The following is a 19,447-nucleotide window of genomic DNA, read 5'->3' as shown; positions in this document are numbered from 1 at the left end:
GCTCTTCACTAATTTTTGCTTTCTGGCCTGCTTGTGGCATGGCTCTGGAGATGACAACGTCGGTCTGTCCATCAGTCCACCACTTTGATCCAGACTCAGATATTTTTACAACTATTGGATGGATTCCTATGAAGTTTTGTGCAGATATTCATGGTCACCAGAAGACTTTGATCATCATCTCTTTCCACTGGCACCACCATCCAGTCAATTTTTTTAGTTTTTAAATTTTACTTGATGAAAAATGCTTTTAGTTAGAGGCCCATAAGGTTGGGAATCACTGTTTTAAAATGTATGCTGTTGTCATTTTAGGGACTTTCAGCGCTCAGGTGATGATCTCTGCTACATTGGTCCAATATTTAAGAGAAATGAAAGTTTAAACACCAAAGATGCGTCCTGCGGATGTGAGAGGAGGATGACATGAGACAACAGGAGGATGCCTTCTGTAAAAGCCTTACTTTTCAGTCTGTGGTTTAGGAACTATGGGTTGCTCATATTTTTGTGGTTACATCTCCACATGACAAAAGTACAGTCATGATTTTATAAGCCTCAAAAGTTGAAGGATTTTTTAAAAAGACAGTCCACCATGTTTAAACGGTGGCTTTTAGCCCTGTCGGCCCGCGTCGGCCTCATTGTGCTGGGCCTCGGCTGCTGTCTGTTTCTGTTCTACCTCCTGGCCTGTAAGCCGTCGTCTCGTAGCAGCCAGCAGTCTCTGCTGTTGACTGGAGGGAGCACCAGTAAGGAAGGATACCTGGCCTTGCTGCAGGAGAGGGAGGACTCTCACAGACATTACATCAACAGTCTGACAAAGCAGATTGCTCAGCTGAAGGAGGCTCTTCAGGAGAGGACACAGCAGCTCCAGGAGTCCCTGGATAAAGCTAAAACAAGAGGGATTCTGCCTCAGGGTCTGGAGAGTCTGCACAAAAACCCAACCCAGGCTGACCTGAAGGTAGGAAATATGATACAGGATGATTTAGATGTGAAATGAATGTGTGCTGATGAAGTTTGACATTATAGATGAAGTAGTAAATGTTACATCATGTCCTGCAGGAGTTCTTCCGCTCCCAGCTGAACCAGGCAGAGGTGAACTCAGGTGTGAAGCTGTCCAGTGAATATGCAGTGATTCCTTTTGACACTTTCACCCTGCGGAGGTGAGTAGGACAATAGAGCCGTCACGGCCTTGAGGCATAACTGTGTCACCCACTTCTGATGTCAGGTCTTACTTCTGTCATGTCACTCAGGGTGTACCAGCTGGAGACGGGGCTGACCAGGCACCCAGAGGAGAGGCCTGTGAGGAGAGACCGCAGAGACGAGTTGATCAGCACAGTGGAAACAGCTCTGCATGTCCTCAACGGACCTCAGCAACACACTGACAACACCAGGCGGAAGCATACATACTCCCCTTCAGACTTCATAGAGGGTGAGAAACATCCCAGTGCATTTATTCATCTTCAGACCTTTGACAGACACAAAGACAGACAACTAACACATCAATGGCTATGGGTAGTTGAGAGTGTTCACCTAACTTGCATGTCCAGGAGGAAACTAGGAACCTGATAATGAGACTGAACTGCAGTTTAATTTCTGTCATTATTCAGTCTGACATTATGCACATGTTAGCTGTTTTCTTTTGTTTGGGAGGTTTTGTCATTGTCTCTGCTCACCCTGGTGTCTGTGTGTCTGAAAAAACAAAATGCAGCAAAAGTGCCCTCTTGCATGCCTCTACAAAACATTTAAGTGCCCTATACAGTGGCCCAGCATGCAAAAAAAATGTAATAAAGTTCCCTCTAGGGTGCCTTACATACTTTAAATTTTTACATTTAAATCTAAATGAATTAATTTAAGTCACATAATACAACAATTTTAATCTTAACCAGGGTTGGGAACTGTTTCACCTTAAACGCATCATTACTTTCTGCAATTTGGTGTCCAAATCACGTACTACTGCTCTTTTGACTGTCTTTAGACAGCTGGTGTGTAGCTAATGCTAAATTAGCTTGTCTGCTGTCCACCTAGCTAGCAAGCTTTAATTATGGGCAGGAACATAAGGTTAAGTTAGTAAGCAGACTAACAACTCTAAACGTTAATTGGTTACTTGGTTTTTGAGACGTTTTGTGAAAAAATATTAGACTTTCTCATCCTTTTCTCTTCTGGCTCTTCCATGGTTACCAACTGTGCATAGTTGCATAGTCTTCTTTTCATTTTATGGCAGATTGCAACCATTGCTTTTGAAGCTGCATCTGCCACCACCTATTTTACTGAAGGCATGGTTGTGTCCAGCTGTTACGCTCTAGTGGATTATCAAAATAAAAGTCCTTGACTACTTTCAAATTTTTATTGGGAGGCACAAATGCTTGTGTTCTAAATTTTAAGGAGGACATGTCCCCTTCATTCCCAAGTACAAGTTCCTCAAATTTGAATTTAAGTGCAGTACTTAAGTTAATTTAGTAAAACATGGATGTGGGATGTGACTGTCTTGTTTCCCCTGTCTCTGTCGCAGGGTTGACTCGTACAGAGCGGGACAGAGGAACGGTGTACGAGCTGATGTTTAAAGGCGACACCCCGCAGGACTTCACTCAGCTTGTTCTCTTTAGGCCGTTTGGTCCTGTGGTGAAGGTGAAGAGTGAGAGTCTGGACACACGCAGCATCCTCATCAACATCATTGTCCCTCTGTCCAAGAGGACGGACGCATTCAGGCAGTTCATCACCAACTTCAGGTATCGTCTGCAGAGTGAATTAACACACTGCCTGGCTCCCACTCACAGGCGCCAACTGTGATTGTATCGTGACATTATTGATCTGAAACTTAAGTAATTCATTTGGACGTGCAGAGTGAATCCTTATCTTAATAGAGTGACTCAGCTGAGATTCCTCGCCACTTCAGAGAAAATGAGTGTATAGATTTTAAAGGATGGTTTCACAGCTGTGAATGTAATTGTTGTGTTTATCTCAAAAAAGGCAATTTGTGGCTATCTCTGGATTAAGTAGTATAAAAGTGGGTCTGACATGTGTTTATTTGTTTAATGCCTCCTTATTCTGTGTTTCTTTGTTTCAGAGAAGTGTGCATCCAGCAGGACGGCAGGGTTCATCTCACTGTGGTCTACTTTGGACGAGATCAGATAGACCAGGTGAAAGCCATGCTGGACCAAACCACCAGGTAAAAAGCAGTCAAATCATTTTTTTTTTTTTTTAGCTTAATAATCAGCTAATGTCACACTGGAGGTGAAATTTCCCTTTTAAATAATATTCACCTACAAAGTCTTACTCAACCCAGTCCAAGTCTAATCACTGACACAGTTACAGACCCCAACATGCGTGATTTTATACTCCTCTACTATTTAAACTCCTACAAAAGTCTTCAACTCTGAAAAAAAGAAAAAAGATTTAAGTGAAGTAGTTTCAGGTTTTGTGTCTTGATGAAACAAGATTAGAGGCCCTGGGTGACTTCCCTTGCTTTTGTTCCCTTTGTTGGTATTACTTTTTAGGGTCACATTTATCTTAAAAAAAAGGTCAGATAATTGTTTATCTCTTTGCACATGTAAATAACATTATTGACCTCTTAAAATACAGACTAGCAGAACAGTGACTAAACTGTGCAGACTAACTGGCTGTTAGCCAAATATGGCTCTCTGTCACTCAACCAGACTCCTTTTGCAAAAGCAGTAATTTTACCTTGCAGAACACGGGAGTTGCTAGTGAACTGCTGCCTCGATCTGTTTGTTTGTGTCATGGTGGTGGTCAAAATATGTTTTGCTGCTGACTCTGTCCACAGCAGAACATTGCTTAACTTCTTACAGCGGGTCTTTAACCATGATTTGAGTTGGAGTGAAGTCTGGCAAGATGATAACATGCAATGACTCTCTTTAATTAATCAATTGATATCAAGAGAGACTCAGTATGTATAACTGCAAGACTATATTGAAGTCTGTTTCTTCTTCTGAGCTCTTTTTGAAGTTATTCTCATAAGATGAGTCTGTGCTGCACTGCAGATATTTTGGCCTTAAGATAAAAAAAAAACTGTAGGTGAGAGAGAGAGCAACACACACACACACACACACACACACACACACACACACACACACACACACACACACACACACTCCTCGATTGAGCACAGGCTGGGGTGAAAACTTGTAGATCATGATGAGCCATTGTTAACTATGTAATGCTGAAACTACAACAGTCTGATGAAACTTTATGTCTGCACAGTGACTGTTTTTGAATTATTATTCCCTCTAAACATTTTAAATTAAACCACTGTCTAAACAGTCCTTCTGTCTTCTTCTTTCTCACAGAGAGACTCGGTTCAGGAGCTTCACTTTGATCCAGCTGAATGAGGAGTTTTCTCGCGGGCGGGGCTTAGACGTGGGGGCCAGGGCGTGGAGACGGAGCCAGAACGTCCTGCTCTTCTTCTGTGACGTTGACATCCACTTCACGGCCGACTTTCTAACTTCCTGTCGTCTCAACTCAGAGCCTGGTGAGCGAATGCTGTATGAAACATTTACACAGGAGCCTTTTCAACATCATGCAACATTTACACCACAGAGGTGTCAAACAGTCAGGATGCTGCTATGAAAAGGCTCTGCTACACTAAATGGAATGGGACTTTTATTAGTATCATTGGCAACACCTGTTTTTACCGGACTATTTCATATGAAGACAGCTGCCATAAAAAAGGTCTATTAGTAAAACAAGTTAAATTGCCTTTAAAGTCATAGTATTGTCTCTGCCATCTGTTGCATTGAATTAATTAAAGGCCCTGCACTCCCACACAGATGTTTTCAGTTACTCTTTGTGATTAGACCTCTGCTCAGGCTGATGTTGGGCAGAGATGTACTATTGAGTGGGCTCCAAATAGCTGACCTGTAATGGAGTGGTTTCCTCTCTATTCCATTTTGGCACACAAAATTGCACATGCTGCTTCTGCTGACTCAAATCAGTAGCTAGGTAAAAAAAAATATACCACATGTTCCAATACCGTCATAAAACTTCAAAACAAACAGGACATATTTTGACATGATTTGTTGAAGTTGAATCAGAATATAAAGTGTACTGTACTGTCTCTGCCGACAAGATGTGAAAAAGATGAAAGTTCACCACAGCGGCTCTGACACCACCTGCTGTTTGATTATCAGCTGATAGAGATTCAAAGTCACACCTGCTTCCTCATATGCCTCCTACACTCTATTTCAGCAAGTTTTCCTGCTCTCGCTGCCTCTGTCAAGAGCAGCCACTCCACCTTATTCCTAGCTTCATTATACTTCCTGTGAATTATGGGCACCAGTTACTCTTTCCTCTGAACCGGTGTCTGCGAGAGTCAAAGATGTCTTTAGTGAATAAATGATGTTAAAACATAAGTCTAACATGGATTATCCACCTTTTGTAACTTACAGCTACAGCAAGGAACCTTCATATTTTGTTGATTGCCAAGGTCCCTGTGGACAAAAGCTACAGTGTTTTTGATTTAATAAATGAATTCCTTTTAACCAGTAATGTGTATCTGGAGGTTTTACTTCTTTGTTCAGGTTATTGTTGGACTTATCGTTTGTATTCCTTTCTCTCCATTCAAACCTCTGCTGTTGCTGCCAGTAATACAGCTAATTTATTAGTTTAACACAGCCTGTTGTTTTATATACTTGTAAGAAATGGGACATTGTGTTGAATATGTGACTTGTGCATTTGAGCATGACTGTTTTTTATTGTTTTTTTTTCTCTAGGTAAGAAAGTGTACTATCCAGTGCTCTTCAGCCAGTACAACCCATCTATCATCTACCATAATCATACACTTTTACCCCCTGTTCAACAACAACTGGTAGGTAAACAATAAATACACAAAACAGACACGACTAAAAAGAATTTGACACTTACGTCTGGCTGCTTCTTTTGTCTCAGGTGATCAGGAAAGAAACTGGATTCTGGAGAGACTTTGGGTTTGGCATGACATGTCAGTATAGGTCTGATTTCATCAACATAGGTAATGGAAAGCTTTTGTCATCACTAATTGATCTAATTCCATGTTTTGAAAGACATAATACAATTGAATATGACTGTTAAGTGTCCGTTTCATAATATACACATTCTGTATGTAGCTATAAATGCAAAAAATTAATAATTCTGTGTCCGTTTTTCTACAAAATTTCCACTTCTTATTGAGGGTCTAAATCTGTAATAGTAGTTGAACATAGACAGTTAATTTTAAAACCACCCTGAACCTTTTCCTGGTGGTGAAAAAGCTTTTTACCCATTTATTTCCTCCAGAAGAACTTATATGTACAAAACTTGCACAAAAGTAAGCACAGGAAAGACAAATAAAAGAACAAATAGGACAAAGAAGACAGAGACTTTTTAATGCTAATGGGATAAAAAAGAAATAAAGATGCAAATTTTTATAAAAAGTTTTTTTTTTTTTTTAATTAACATATTATAAGCAAACATTGCTTGAATTTCTTATTAAATGCAACAAAGCTCGGCTTCCAACCTAAAAAATTTACATTTATGGAAATGGATTTTCTCCATTATAATAATAAGGTTAATCATCCATGTAATCTTTTTAGTTTACATGCTTCTTCTTTCTTTTAAAACATAAAACTATTGGGAAAAAATTCTCATCAAAATGCTATTAGTCTGCATAATGCATAATGTCTGGACTTCTTTTATTTCCTGACAGGTGGTTTTGACCGTAACATCAAAGGTTGGGGGTTGGAGGACGTGCACCTGTACAGGAAGTACCTCCACAGTAAGCTGATGGTGATTCGCTCTCCATCTCGTAGCCTTTTCCACTTGTGGCACGAAAAGAACTGTGCAGATGAACTTCCACCAGACAAGTACAAGATGTGCATGCAGACCAAAGCCATGAGCGAAGCCTCACATGGCCAGCTGGGGGAGCTGTTCTTCAAACGAGAGATTGAGATTCATTTAAAATCCCAGAACCAAAGAACACAGGAACATGAGAACAGTTGAGTTGAGGCTTTGGTGATGAGATAATGGGGCTGAAGTCACTGTCTGTGTGCTCTTCTTCTGGTTTTCATTATAATTTGTTTACTTACATTAACTATTCAGCTACAAACGAAAGTTGAAGTTTAGTGTTCTCAAAATGGACATAAACTGACATCAAAACAAATACTGACTGATTTTTTTGTGTCAATAAATGAATGAACTCTGTGATCCATTTGTCCATTTCTTTCCATAGAAAATTCAGACATGGAATGTGGCCTTTATTCCCTTAAGGCAATATATGTTGTTTTTTTTTTCAATTCATAATAATAACTTAGAAAGTTGAGCGAAAAACAAAATGTTGTGCATACAATACAAATTACAGCAAGATATTCAATATCACTGTGAACCTGAAAGAAACTGTCTGCTGGCACTTTGGGAGGAGCTTTGTGTACAGGCTCTCTCCGTTTCTCAAGCTTCCTTGATGGAAGCCGTATCAGCAGCATATGTAGTTACTGATGCCTGAACACACAAATCCAGTCATTTGAAAACAACAGTGCAGACAGTCTGTCTGTATTGAGAGACAAATCTGATCTGTCAGTTGTCTGAACAAAACCTTAAGCCCTGTCCTGTGTTCGCAACCAGGGGCTGCTTGTCTGTGTGCAAGCTTCTTTGAGTCAAATGGAGGAATCTTTTCCCACAGGTTTAGCAGTTAAAGGACTTATCATGAGTGTGTGCTCTTCTCACATGGACTGTCAAGTCACCACATAGCTCTCCACTGGTTTGCAAACACACTGATTCTCATTTGTATGAATTCGCATGTGCCATTTCAAGTCTGTCTTTCGAGAGTAACTCTTCCCACAAGTGGTGCAGATATACGGCTTTTCACCTGTGTGGGTTCTCAGGTGGACTTTCAAATCACTCTTAAGTCTAAAATCTTTCCCACATGTTTTGCACGAATATGGCCTTACACCTGTGTGGATCATTATATGCCTCCTCAATATTGTTAGGTCACCAAAACTATTCCCGCAGGTGTTGCAAATATATGGCCTCTCACCCGTGTGAACTCTAAGGTGTCTACTCAACCTGGACTTATCCTTAAAGTCTTTCCCACAAGTCTCACATGTGAGAACTGTTTTATCTGGGCCATTATTTGGGTGAATATTACCTTCATTATTGCTGAGACTTTTGCTTTTGTGATGGCTTTTCTCGAGATTTGGCTCTGCATTTTTAATCGATCCAGACTCTTCATGTTCGCCTCTATTCTGATCTTGGCTCTCAGCTTCAGGAGAGTTGTGAGAGAGGAGCTGATGGTCACTGTTTGCTTCAGATACTTCTGACTTTTCGTGGTCACACTCATCTCTTAGCCAATTGATATACATGCTATGTGGAAACTGTGTTTCTGTCTCATCTCCACTGTGATAATTTTCCCCATGAGTAGGAGTCAACTTAAAGGTATCAGTCTCCTGCTTTAGTGCAAGTTGCTCTTCCTCCTGACTGGTGCAGAGTTCCTCTTGTTCCCCTTTAATCTGTGGAGGCTCTGGGTCCTCTTGGTCCAGACTAGAGTTCCTCCCCTGCTGACGGAGCTGCTGGTTAGTGAGAACCTCCTCCCTTTTATAGTCATGTTGTTGTGGGAGCTCTGGGGGAACAAAGGAAGGAGGGAGTGAGATGGAAGAAAAATAGACTCCAGAACAATTGTATACAAGACTATATTTAAACTATAAGAATGTTACATGAGATCCCAGCATTAGATTGTTTTTTTTTTTTTAACAAGTTGGCGCAGGTACCTAGGGATGGCAATGTCAGTCTGTCACTTGATAAAGTCATCCACTTTGGTCCAGCCTGAAATATCTCAATCACTATAGTATTCTACAGATTTTAGTTTTGGCAATAGACCTTTTTGACACCATACATTTTGACATGAAATAGAAGGGTGAACACAGGTGTTACCAGTGATACCAATTAAAGTTTCGTTCCTTTCAGGTCAAACAGAGTCAGGGTGCCGCTATTGTGCTTGTTGCACACCGGAAACACTCAGATGCACAAAATGGAATGCAACATGTATTGGTAATACTGCGAATACATGTGTTTACCCTGCTTGGTCTACAGTGTCTATACCTTGGATTATGACCAACAGCTTGTCAGAAAACATTTGGCTGTCCCATAAGCCATAGCTAACTAATTTAAAATAAGATAATCTCAAAAAAATACGATAAAAATATAAAGAATATATATAAATATGGATTCTATCAAGCTATATACATTACATACAGATTTCACTTATAGAGATGTGGAAAAACTATGTATCTATATGGACAGATGTATGGATACACATGGATAATCGCACACCTGCTGTAAATACATACATGATGTGTAACATTGTCTTTAGAGCAAAAAAATGTGAATAATATTGTCTTGTAAATGGATAATTGCACTAAAGCATGCTAACAGGCTGATGGTCAACACGGTAAACATGAATCCTGCTAAACATTAACATGCTAACATTTAAATGCAGCCTGTCTGTATACATGTTCTGATTTAATTTAAGTTTTACACACCTATCCTGTGTAACTTTATGTCAGGTCTCCAGCAGATATCCAGCAGCCTACGCTGACGATCGATCTCTTCCTCGTACTTGACAATAGTCTTAGTAAAACCTCTGAGTATTTCTTCAGCAGCAGCAGTTAGTCGTTCGTTGACAAACCCTCTCAAACATTCAACTGACGACATTGTTGTTTACAAGTGAGGCTGTGCTTATAGTCTTCTTCAGCTTCTTCTTCTTCTTCTTTTTCTTTTTCTTCTTCAGAAAGACTTGACGCTACGTTGCCGTGTTGGTGCCCTCCACTGTTTATTAATGCTCAACTTGACAGTATATATTTTTAAATAGCGTCCAAATACTGTGCAATGTCTTCATTTTAGTCCAGTTATCCAATTCTTCTTCGTCTCCCCCTCCTCCTCCTCCTCCTTCTTCTTCTTTCAGTCTGGTAAATTCAGAAAAATACATCACGTGAATGTAACGCAGGCTTTAAAACTATAAATATATGTCACATCACGATATAATGATATCCAAAATCTAATATCTAGTTCTCATATCACAATACTGATTTAATATCGTTATATTATTGGTCAGGTCTATTTCTGGCTTCTATCTTGAACGGACTTCTTCTGCGGCTCTGTGTTTCTGGGGGGAAACAATTAGAGACGGAACTGCTTCCTGTGGCAGTTAACTAGCCCCGCTAGCTTCTGTTGGCTCGCGCTTCACCTTACTAACATGAGATACATTTGAAAAGAGGACTGAAAAAAGGGAAAGAAATGTTTGTTTTTGGCGCAGGTTCCGAATCGATTCAGTTTTAGCATATTTTCTGGTTCTTGCACGGTTTGTCTAAATGGGTGCATATTACTGCGCCATTTGTAGGCAAACAACATTCACTGGGAAGAAACATATCTTCGGAAAAAATCACCAAAGCAGACTCAGAGTGGTTCTTCTCAAATATTTAGAAAAGGTAAGTAAGTGCGTATCACGGTTTTTGCTGAAGTTTCACATTTTTTCAGTATTTTGTGCTCATATTTTCTTCTATTTCGCTGAACCTATTTACACACTAGCTGCGATGCTTGATGACTGCGAAAACCTAGTAAAAGCAGAAGACCGTAACAAGTCAAGTCGTTATACTGCCTCAATGATGATTCAAGGATAGAGGGGTCAGATTATATATTTTGCACAAACATTTGCACAGTTCATTTACACAGACTAAAATATTGTATTGTACATTATATACAGCATCCGGCTGACAGTGCTGATATTGGTTTTGCTGCAAGTCAGATTTCAGGCAGGATAATAAAGACTGAATTGAACTGAGGTCTTGAATGAATTCTTAGAGAGATATATTTTTGTTGTAGCTTTGATACTTTTGATACTATAATGTGTTATTGAAACAGAAGTGAAGTGTCGAAACTTTAGACAACCTTGCTTCAATGATTCAGTGACCTAAAAAGAGGTGGAAAATAGTAGAAACACCTGTAAATATAATTCAGCAACACCTCAAAATACAGCTTTCAAATGGACCTAAAAACATTTTAATCTACACAGAAGATTTATTGCATTGATGTTGTAGACTGCATCAGTTTTAGTTAGAGTGTAACCTTTATGTTTCCTGTGTTTATTTCGTTCTGTCTCCTAGGTGAAGGAAGCTCGCCGAACTCTTAAAAAACCCCAAGTCGAAAAGTTTGATTGCACCCAGCACAAGCAGACATTCTGGTGCTACTGCTGTGGGCTTGAAGTTGAAAGAAATGTTACGGACGGCAACATGACTGTGTTGTATGGAGGCTTGTTAGAACACATGGCCACGTAAGTTTTGTGTAATTAACTTTTAGTTAGCTTATTTTAATTGCACCAATGCCCTGGTTCACATTCACCCAGTAAAACCACATAATGTCTGGCACAGAACACCCCAGAGTTTGTGGTAGTGACAGCACATGTTTGTCTCATACTTTTGTCCATACTGTATGTATTTTTGTGATCAACTGCTTTTGTTTTGACATTTAACATGTATCTGGTTTCAGCCCAGAACACAGGAAGAATACTCACCAATTCTGGTGGGAAAATAAGGCCGACCCCAAGTTTAGAGACAAAGTCATTATTGCAGAGGAGGAAATTGAAAGGTAGAGCTGCTGAACCAAAAGTCTATATGAATAAAATTTGTTTGGAAAATAAAAGACTCTCCTCAAGGATCATTATTTGTTTTTGTTTAGGTTCAAAGAAGAGGTGGCAAAAGCATTGGAATCTTTTGTGGAGAAGGAAGATGAATTCATAAAACAGGTAATACAAAATGGGACTTTACTTTCATAGAGGAGTAAAGAAAGCAGAAAATATTCATATTTAAGAAGCTGGAATCAGATAAATTTGACCTTTTCTCCTAAAAAAAAAATTAAAATGTTTAATTGACTATCAAAGTAGCTGGCAACTAATTTAATAATCAGTTAATCATTTAATCGTTGCAGCTGTAGACTGTTTCTCAAAGTCCAAGGAGGTCCTCAAATGTCTTGCTTTGTCCACAACCAAAAGATATTCCATTTACTGTTACAGAAAATATTCACATTTGAGAAGCTGGAATTGGCAAATTTAGACTTTTTTTTTCTGAAAATATGTCTCAAAACATTTAATTAATTATCGAAATAGTCTACAATTAATTTAATAATTTAATGAATTGTTTAATTGTTGCAGCTCTAAAACGAAGCATTAGACAATTTCAAACTTTTACATGCTGATCACACTGCATCATGAATGTTTGTATAATTTGCGTCAATTTAAGGGCAATCCATCCACAAGTTGTTGAGATGTTTCAGTCATAAGTGGCACACTGACCATTGCTAATCTGTTTGCTTTCTTGTTTTGCTTTTCATCGTTGCAGGAAGCTGACAACATTCGGGCCCATGAGAGGCATCGTCAAGAGGTCCTTCAGTCTCTTTTAGAGGTTTGTTTTGCAAAGATGCAGTGGCAGTATCCATCACTGTGGCCTCGACTGTTGTTTTTCATGATTTTGAGTTGCATGTTTGACAGGAAATACCACCATTCTCCAGCTGAATGATTGTATCTGCCAAAGTACATCATCAACTTTGTTTAACTTTCTAAACTTGGAAAATTTGATGGCTAGGTTGGCTGAAGGACAAAGTATTTTCTTTTTCATGTTACAGTAAAAAAAAACAAAAAACAAACTATTTAGTTGCAAGGATTGATTGATGTTGGACAGGAAAACAAAGATCTGAATAGAGAGGGGTTAATGCCAACATCTAGGGGAAAGTGTAATGATAAAAGCTGAGATGAAGCGTGATTAGTGCTCGGACTTCCTCTGTGAACCACTGTTGGCTTTTCCTGAATTGATACCAGCGTGACGCAGAGTCAGAGTTGTTCAATGGACCCAACGGCACGGACGTGTCTGGAGAAGATGCTGTCAGGTAACACTGTGTCCACACATTTGATCTTTTTTGTGTTTAATCATGAATAGCACTTAAAATTAAATGAAATATTTGGTTTTGGTTGTCTTGGGAGCAGCTCTCACTTTACACCTCAGGGATCAGACCAGCCGGCGGGGAGCGGCTTTGTCGACTCGATGGTTGAAGCACCGTGGGCTGCAGCAGGACAAGGCCTGACTTTCATAGGTTATCAGGTAGACAGGACAACTCTCATTAAGAAAGTGTTTTAAGTTTGATAATTAATTGTTATTTATTTATTTATTTATTTTTTTTTTACACAAACATGTTCACTTCACTTGGTCACTTGTTTTTTCTGTTCTAGGATTCATCAAACAGTGGAAATGTTCATACAGGTATGGTGATATATGAATTTGTGTAACAAGTATCTGCAGAAATGCCAAGAGTGAGCTGTAATTATACATTTATATGTGGGGGTTCACAGTAAAGACTAGTTTTAGGAAGTTGAGCTAAACTGCTGCAATTATTATGTGTAAATTTAATACCAGATCTGTCAGTCTTTGTTGATGTGTGGAACAGTGAATGAGAGGCTAACAGACATCAACATCAAATAATTAATGCTGTCCAAAAAGAAATTTTAAGTTTGAGTCATTTTCTATAATTAAAAAAATCACTATTTCAATTATTACAATTAATTGCACTGTAAAAATATATCATAGTCATGTCTGAATCATCTTAAATTCAGCTCACAGTTTTTGCTTTAAAAATCATTCCATCTCTTCAGATCAGTCTGATCTGGATTCAGTGTTTTTTTTGTATATTTTCTATTTATTGTAATATTTCTTAGCCCTGTCTCACTCTGAGGATTATTATTCTGCACAAAACATTACCTCCTACACAATCCTGAAAAGAAACGGCACAGTTGCATTCGTAGTAAATGATAAACAAAAGTTTCTTTCAAATTACTAAATTATTTACTGATTTCCTGTTGTTTTTGATACTTGTGCTTGTGCAGTAACCCAGCATGTCTACAAGTTGCATGTAAGTGATTTAAGAGTAAGCATATGACCTCTGTTTGTGTAGGTGCCGTCCCTCCTTGGCTCCAGGATGATCCACTGGAGGGGACCTCCAGTGGAGCTGCAGCTCATCCGGAGATCGGCCCCTCGCTCCAAGAGTTCCTCAAACAGAGTAAGAATCACACACAGAAAATAAGTTGTGAGTTATGTAAATTTGTTGTCAGATGAGCAGTTTGAATGTCCCACTGCTGATGATAATTTCCATGGGCATGTTTTATTGGTTGCTGTCACATCACTTCTAGTAACCAGGAAGCTGTGGGTCTTGTGTTCTGCTGGTTTTATGCCATCATACAATCACAGCAACAAATGCTGCTGTCCTCTAAAAATGAGTGAACAAGGAGTGAATACTGCACCATATCAGTCAGTCTTGATGATACTAAGATTATATACATATACACTGATGAAAAATACAATCAATAACTTCCTATAAGTGTAGTAGTAATATAAATAAAATTGGCTCCTGTGTCTTTTGCCAGAGGAACAAGAGAAACTGAGGAAGCTTCCACCGAACAGAGTCGGGGCCAACTTTGATCACAGCTCACATACAGATGCCAACTGGCTTCCTTCCTTTGGAAGAGTGTGGAACAGTGGACGACGCTGGCAGTCCAGGTGAGATCACAATGCCCTTCACTGCACCTGACACTCACATAGAATTGTTGTAATTCAAGAGTGCACTCCCCCGTCCCACACATTTCACACACATACAGGCCTTAACTTAAGGTTTCATATCCTGCGTGTGTTATTGCTGCTACCACTTCAGCTGATCGTTGTCCATGGAGAACTTATTGCAGCCACATGGGATATGATAGATAATGCAGAGGTTTTTTAAGGACTTATGTATTTTGCTTTCTTATTTCATTCTCACTGAAACACCAGTTCTTCATTATACCTTCTTGAAAGATAGTTGATTGTTGAGTCTCAGTCCCAGGTCATCAAATACTGTAGTTATGGGAATAAGGCTCAACAATCAATTAACTTATCAACCTGTGATCAGCCAAAGTCTGCCAACACGGGCTAGGCTGTTTAAAGTCTGAGGAGTCAGAGCAGAGGAGGAGGAGCAGAAGTCTAGTTTTTGCTCAGATCACTTAAATTACATTATGCTTAAAGGTTGTTTTGGAACTTTTGCCCAATGATGCCAAAAATAAAGTGCCCAACTTTAACACTGGAAATTATTCGGACATATGCAGCGCCATGTTATTTATGTATATAGCTGCAAGCTGCACTTATTTTTTCCTGGTTTTCAGCTGAATAATGTGTTTGTGAAGAGAATAAATATTTATACTGTAAGAACACTGCAAAGTGACTTTTATTTACAAGGTGCTGCTGGCGGATTACCTCTGAAAGTGAAAAGATCTGTGCATGCCGGCCACCTGCCAAAGTGGCCAGTGATGTAAGCAGACCTGTCAGCCAATGGAAAACATCTTATCTTTATTCCCCTGGCTAGAGATGACTTCTATACTAATGTAATTTGTTAGTGGTAGTTGTGGCAGCAGAACAATAAATAGCATTTTTTAGGATCACAATTGTATTTTAGCACTTGCTAACTCAAGGAAGCTGCCAAAACTTTTAATATTTTAATATTTCACTTGTCTCTGCTTTTTTTCAACAGGCACCAGTTCAGACAAGAGGAAGGGCAGAAGAACAGACAGAAGAGGAAGAGGGAACACGGAACAGAAGGGTCAAAGAAAGCAAAAACAACTGACCAGATGACAAATTCTGACACTTAAAACTCAGTGTGATGTGTGAGAATTCGTGAGTGACAGGATGTATATAGTTTGCAAGATGCAAGTGACTTTTTATACTTTGTTTCTGAAGAGTTGAAACACTCCAGCTGATTTGACACCCTGGTATTAACCAAATGGGAGTTTGTGTGTAAAAAAATGTATATAAGCTTCTTTGTAGCATAATGGTGGGTTTGCAGTAAAGATGTTTGGCAAGTATATTAAACAGCATCTATTTGATATATTTATGTATGAAAGCTTCCTTGGATAATTGCATTTTTGTATGAAAAGTACATGATGCAAATTCACATCACCAAACCAATATTTGTGCTGCCACTCACTGACCTGCTCCATTTAATAAAATGAAAATCAGCCTTACTGAAGAATTGAAGTTCCTGGCAGACCACGGGTCTCTGAGGGTGACATGACTGCAAGTAAACAGCAGGGGGCGTCAGTCACTCAACTAACAAAGGCAACTGCTGTGTGATAAGAGTAGAGTTAAGCTACAACTTAAAAATCTAACTGTACAAACATTTTTTTTTATGGATGTACGTCCTTATTTGTTATTTGTTGGCAAGAAGGACAGCACTTCAGTGGTTCAGTATTTTCTATGTAACCAAATGTTTTTTTTCCTTTCAGATTTTGCCCTTTAAGTATTATTTTATAAGGAACCCTAAACAGTGATGCACATAATGAGAGCAGCAATTCTCAGTGTTTCTGACTCTCTGACAATAAACATGTTTCTTTTCTTTTTTTTTTCTTTGTATACAGTGAACCTGTACACCAAATCATGATCTTTCATTTCCCTTTTCAAAATATGTTGAGTTCTTGGAAAAGGCCTCAAGGCTGTTTATGCAAATGTTTGTCAACTTCAGATAAGATGTAACAATGATTAATTTTCACAAAAGTGATTGACATACATATTGTCTCAATGGGATCATTTTAGATTCTGTGCTCTCCAAAACCAGAAGTTTCGACCTGTTCTCGAATTCTTTGTTATAGAAAGAAGGAAGTTACTTGGTGAAGTTGTAAGAGTGAAGCATGACATTTCTGGTCTACAGAAGCTAAATTTAAGTTGCTGACATAACAAATTAGAAGTGTTAGAGTGACAGGACATCTCAAACAAATTAACTCTGGGTGAGAGGACACAGCCAGCATCCTTGAGTCTAAATTGTGAACACAAAATCAAATATTACAGTAATTTTGGCCAAATACCTGTGTTGATATTTATCGATATTGTGTCAGTATTGTAGGGATGACTTTGTGCTTTCACAAAATATTAATGCAATGAGATTTTTGATAAATTATTATCTGTAATGTGGATGTAATGACTTAGTGGATAAAGGTAACTATTAGAACAGTGTAGTAAGTTTGGAAAATTGCTTAATTTTATTGTAGTGCAGTCATTAAAAGCCAGGAAAAGACAAGACTTATGCCATATTACAACATAATGATATGTCTAAGACAATAGTTTATCTCACATCATCATGCTATAACGTCAATATATTGCAAGGCCCAATACAAAAAAGACTTTGTAACATGAAAATGGCATTTTTGCACCCATTATAAATTGGGTTTTGTCTGCATGCATGCTTCCTTTGATAATGCAATTGTGCTTAAAATGACAAATCCCTTAATAACTGATTTTGTGATGGGTATGATTAAGTTCTAGTTCCCTGAAAAAAATACAGTATGATGCAGCATAGCAGATCTAGAATAGAAAGAGATGATTTATTTATTTATTTATTTGTATGATGCAGCATAGCAGATCTAGAATAAAAAGAGGTGAGTTTTGTTTTTTTTAAATAACAATTACTGTGTGAAATATGCAGCTGTTGCATTGCCAAAGGGGAACATCCACATAAAGATGGATGACTGGTCAAAAGCAGTAGACGCAAAATCTTTTATTCCACTCCCCGAGCTCCTTTTATCTGTACAGGCCTCCTCTCCACAGCAAAGTATAATCAGGCCCCAGTGTGCTCTAGATGGATGGGCGTGGTGGAGCTCAGTGCAGCTGCAAGGCAATATGGGGATACAACGTGTAGCTGATCTATTCTTAGCTCTGTGACAACATGGCTATGGCTGATTCAGTGCAAACGGAAGAAAAGGGGGTTACCATATGTATGTTTGACTGTGAATTTAATCGTCGCCGTAAACCGAAACTGATTTTATCACATGATATCAGTGCTGAATAACTGCATAAAGTTTAACGTTCATGTCAGATTATTATTTGTTTGAGTTTTTCGTTAAACATTATCGGATCTATTGACAGCTAGAGCTCCAACGCAACAGCCATCATTGGCACTAAAGAATGGGAGGGGAGAAAAAGCACGTGTACTGGGCGTTTCTTCAGATAATCCGTAGTCCAATCACGGAGCGGGATTTCTGAATAAATCTGCATGTTTTAAAGAAGGCGTAATCCCCGAGTGCTGATTGGTTGAGCGGAATAGAAGCAACCAATCGCTTAAATGACAGGCGCTCAGCTGGCCGTGAAGCCCCGCCTCCTATATATTAACGCGCAAACCCCGGAAACGTTGCTTAAAGGGCCAGAGGAGGAATTTCAGGCAAAGGTTGAAACAACGAAAACAGCTGCGAGCACAAAAAAGACAGACAGGCAGTAAGCAGGGAGAGGAAGGGACGTAGTCAGTCAACTAGCGAGCTATGTGGCAATACAGAGTGAGAGGACGAGACTGAAACTATCCGAGTATTTTACCCATCAGAGACATCCATCTACGGTTGCTAACGGCTTTTAGCTTCGAAGTCGGTTTTCTTTAGCTACCTGAAATCCGACAACGCAGCAGTCAACACGGCAAAGACATAGATAACAGAAAGGCCAAACTCCCAGACGACAGGGACGCGTCAGTCCAGGCTGCCAGGCTGTGTTTTTTCCTCCTGAGTCCACCTCTTTTTTGTAAGGTGAGTAGGCTTCAATTTTTTTCAATTTTCGCTAGCTTGTCACCTCTTAATCTTCTGCATTGTGTGGGAACTTTAAAGATCGACGTGTATGGAAATGATACAAATGTTTGTTTAGGTCATTTACCCATTTCTGGATGATTTCAGTTAAATGTTTGCTCTCTGAACACGCAGGTCATCATTTTCTTAGTTAATCTGTGAATGTGAGTAAGGAATGACTGGAATCCTGTTTAAGCCAGCTGATGACCTGACAGTATCTTGGTCTAGGGGGCGTTCCCCTGCTTTGTCTGCCTTCCTCACTCTTTCTTTATATGTGTGTGTGTGTGTGTGTGTGTGTACAGTGTGTGTGCAGCCTGCGGTAGTGAGAGACAAAGTAATAGAAATCCCAATTTATTAATCATCCATCATGGGTGCGTCCCATCAAAATGCATTTTGTCATAGCTGTACACTCATGTCCTCCTGGCATTGTGCGCATATGGGCTGTGCAAGAAGGGGGGATAAAGCAGCACTAGTATACTGTATATCTGTGAGATTATGACTGTAGCTCAGCGGGTGGAGTGGTGATCATCACTGTAAAGCTTACAGGAGAGAGGATAGCACTGAGTGCAGTGGGCGTATTGTTCCCTTGGATTGCACTTGGGAGTTACGTTGCATCATTCAGGGAAGGGAGCATTGATGTTGGCACTAAATCCTTGTCACTGTATATATAAAATATATAGTATTAGAGGAGAGTCGGTTATTACAGTGTTATTATACCCAGCTGCAAAGCACTGCCTCCTATTGTCCTGGCAAGCAGGGCATGATGGCATTGACATACACATTAGGCACACGTGTATGCACTCACACACATACTACATCACCCATACTGCACACGTGCAT

The 19,447-nt window shown here is 39.3% G+C and overlaps 4 protein-coding genes across 5 annotated transcripts in view; 3 read left to right on the top strand and 1 right to left on the bottom strand.

Moving 5' to 3' along the window:
• The first annotated feature begins 312 nt into the window (after positions 1-312).
• On the top strand, positions 313-7,057 carry LOC146320264 (chondroitin sulfate N-acetylgalactosaminyltransferase 1-like). Its single transcript, XM_084729509.1, has 9 exons — positions 313-946; positions 1,048-1,148; positions 1,239-1,417; positions 2,498-2,714; positions 3,053-3,154; positions 4,293-4,474; positions 5,715-5,809; positions 5,890-5,971; positions 6,665-7,057. Exons 1-9 carry the CDS (start codon positions 584-586, stop codon positions 6,955-6,957), a joined length of 1,614 nt encoding a protein of 537 aa, XP_084585635.1. The 5' UTR covers positions 313-583; the 3' UTR covers positions 6,958-7,057.
• Positions 7,058-7,656: 599 nt separating this feature from the next.
• Positions 7,657-9,704, bottom strand: LOC146320263 (uncharacterized). The gene is made up of 2 exons (XM_084729508.1): positions 9,489-9,704; positions 7,657-8,569 (listed from the first exon to the last, which is right to left on the bottom strand). Exons 1-2 carry the CDS (start codon positions 9,658-9,660, stop codon positions 7,686-7,688), a joined length of 1,056 nt encoding a protein of 351 aa, XP_084585634.1. The 5' UTR covers positions 9,661-9,704; the 3' UTR covers positions 7,657-7,685.
• Positions 9,705-10,133: 429 nt separating this feature from the next.
• On the top strand, positions 10,134-15,895 carry cenatac (centrosomal AT-AC splicing factor). The gene is made up of 11 exons (XM_084728463.1): positions 10,134-10,433; positions 11,109-11,275; positions 11,491-11,589; positions 11,680-11,746; positions 12,339-12,401; positions 12,815-12,882; positions 12,980-13,094; positions 13,223-13,253; positions 13,942-14,046; positions 14,411-14,543; positions 15,544-15,895. The coding sequence occupies exons 1-11, from the start codon at positions 10,317-10,319 to the stop codon at positions 15,659-15,661; spliced, it is 1,083 nt and encodes a 360-aa protein (XP_084584589.1). The 5' UTR covers positions 10,134-10,316; the 3' UTR covers positions 15,662-15,895.
• A 2,310-nt stretch (positions 15,896-18,205) lies between these two features.
• Positions 18,206-19,447, top strand: part of atosb (atos homolog b) — a 33,074-nt gene continuing 31,832 nt past the window's right edge. For both annotated transcript variants that reach the window (XM_084728462.1, XM_084728460.1), the window contains exon 1: positions 18,206-18,571. The gene's annotated coding sequence lies outside the window, so the exon portion shown is untranslated. The remainder of the gene's footprint in view (positions 18,572-19,447) is intronic.

The sequence above is a fragment of the Lutjanus erythropterus genome, chromosome 10, assembly GCF_056507025.1.
Source record: "Lutjanus erythropterus isolate fLutEry1 chromosome 10, fLutEry1.hap2, whole genome shotgun sequence".
NCBI classification, from domain to species: domain Eukaryota; kingdom Metazoa; phylum Chordata; class Actinopteri; order Lutjaniformes; family Lutjanidae; genus Lutjanus; species Lutjanus erythropterus.
This window is presented reverse-complemented; position numbering and strand designations above follow the sequence as displayed.

Coding starts and splice junctions, on each gene's coding strand:
- LOC146320263 (XM_084729508.1), bottom strand. CDS start 9,660: ATGTCGTCAGTTGAATGTTTGAGAGGGTTTGTCAACGAACGACTAACT. Junction 8,570..9,488: donor CATAAAGTTACACAGGATAG/GTGTGTAAAACT, acceptor TTGTTCCCCCAG/AGCTCCCACAACAACATGAC.
- cenatac (XM_084728463.1), top strand. CDS start 10,317: ATGGGTGCATATTACTGCGCCATTTGTAGGCAAACAACATTCACTGGG. Junction 11,276..11,490: donor TTGTTAGAACACATGGCCAC/GTAAGTTTTGTG, acceptor ATCTGGTTTCAG/CCCAGAACACAGGAAGAATA. Junction 11,747..12,338: donor AAGATGAATTCATAAAACAG/GTAATACAAAAT, acceptor TCATCGTTGCAG/GAAGCTGACAACATTCGGGC.
- LOC146320264 (XM_084729509.1), top strand. CDS start 584: ATGTTTAAACGGTGGCTTTTAGCCCTGTCGGCCCGCGTCGGCCTCATT. Junction 3,155..4,292: donor ATGCTGGACCAAACCACCAG/GTAAAAAGCAGT, acceptor TCTTTCTCACAG/AGAGACTCGGTTCAGGAGCT. Junction 5,810..5,889: donor CCCCTGTTCAACAACAACTG/GTAGGTAAACAA, acceptor CTTTTGTCTCAG/GTGATCAGGAAAGAAACTGG.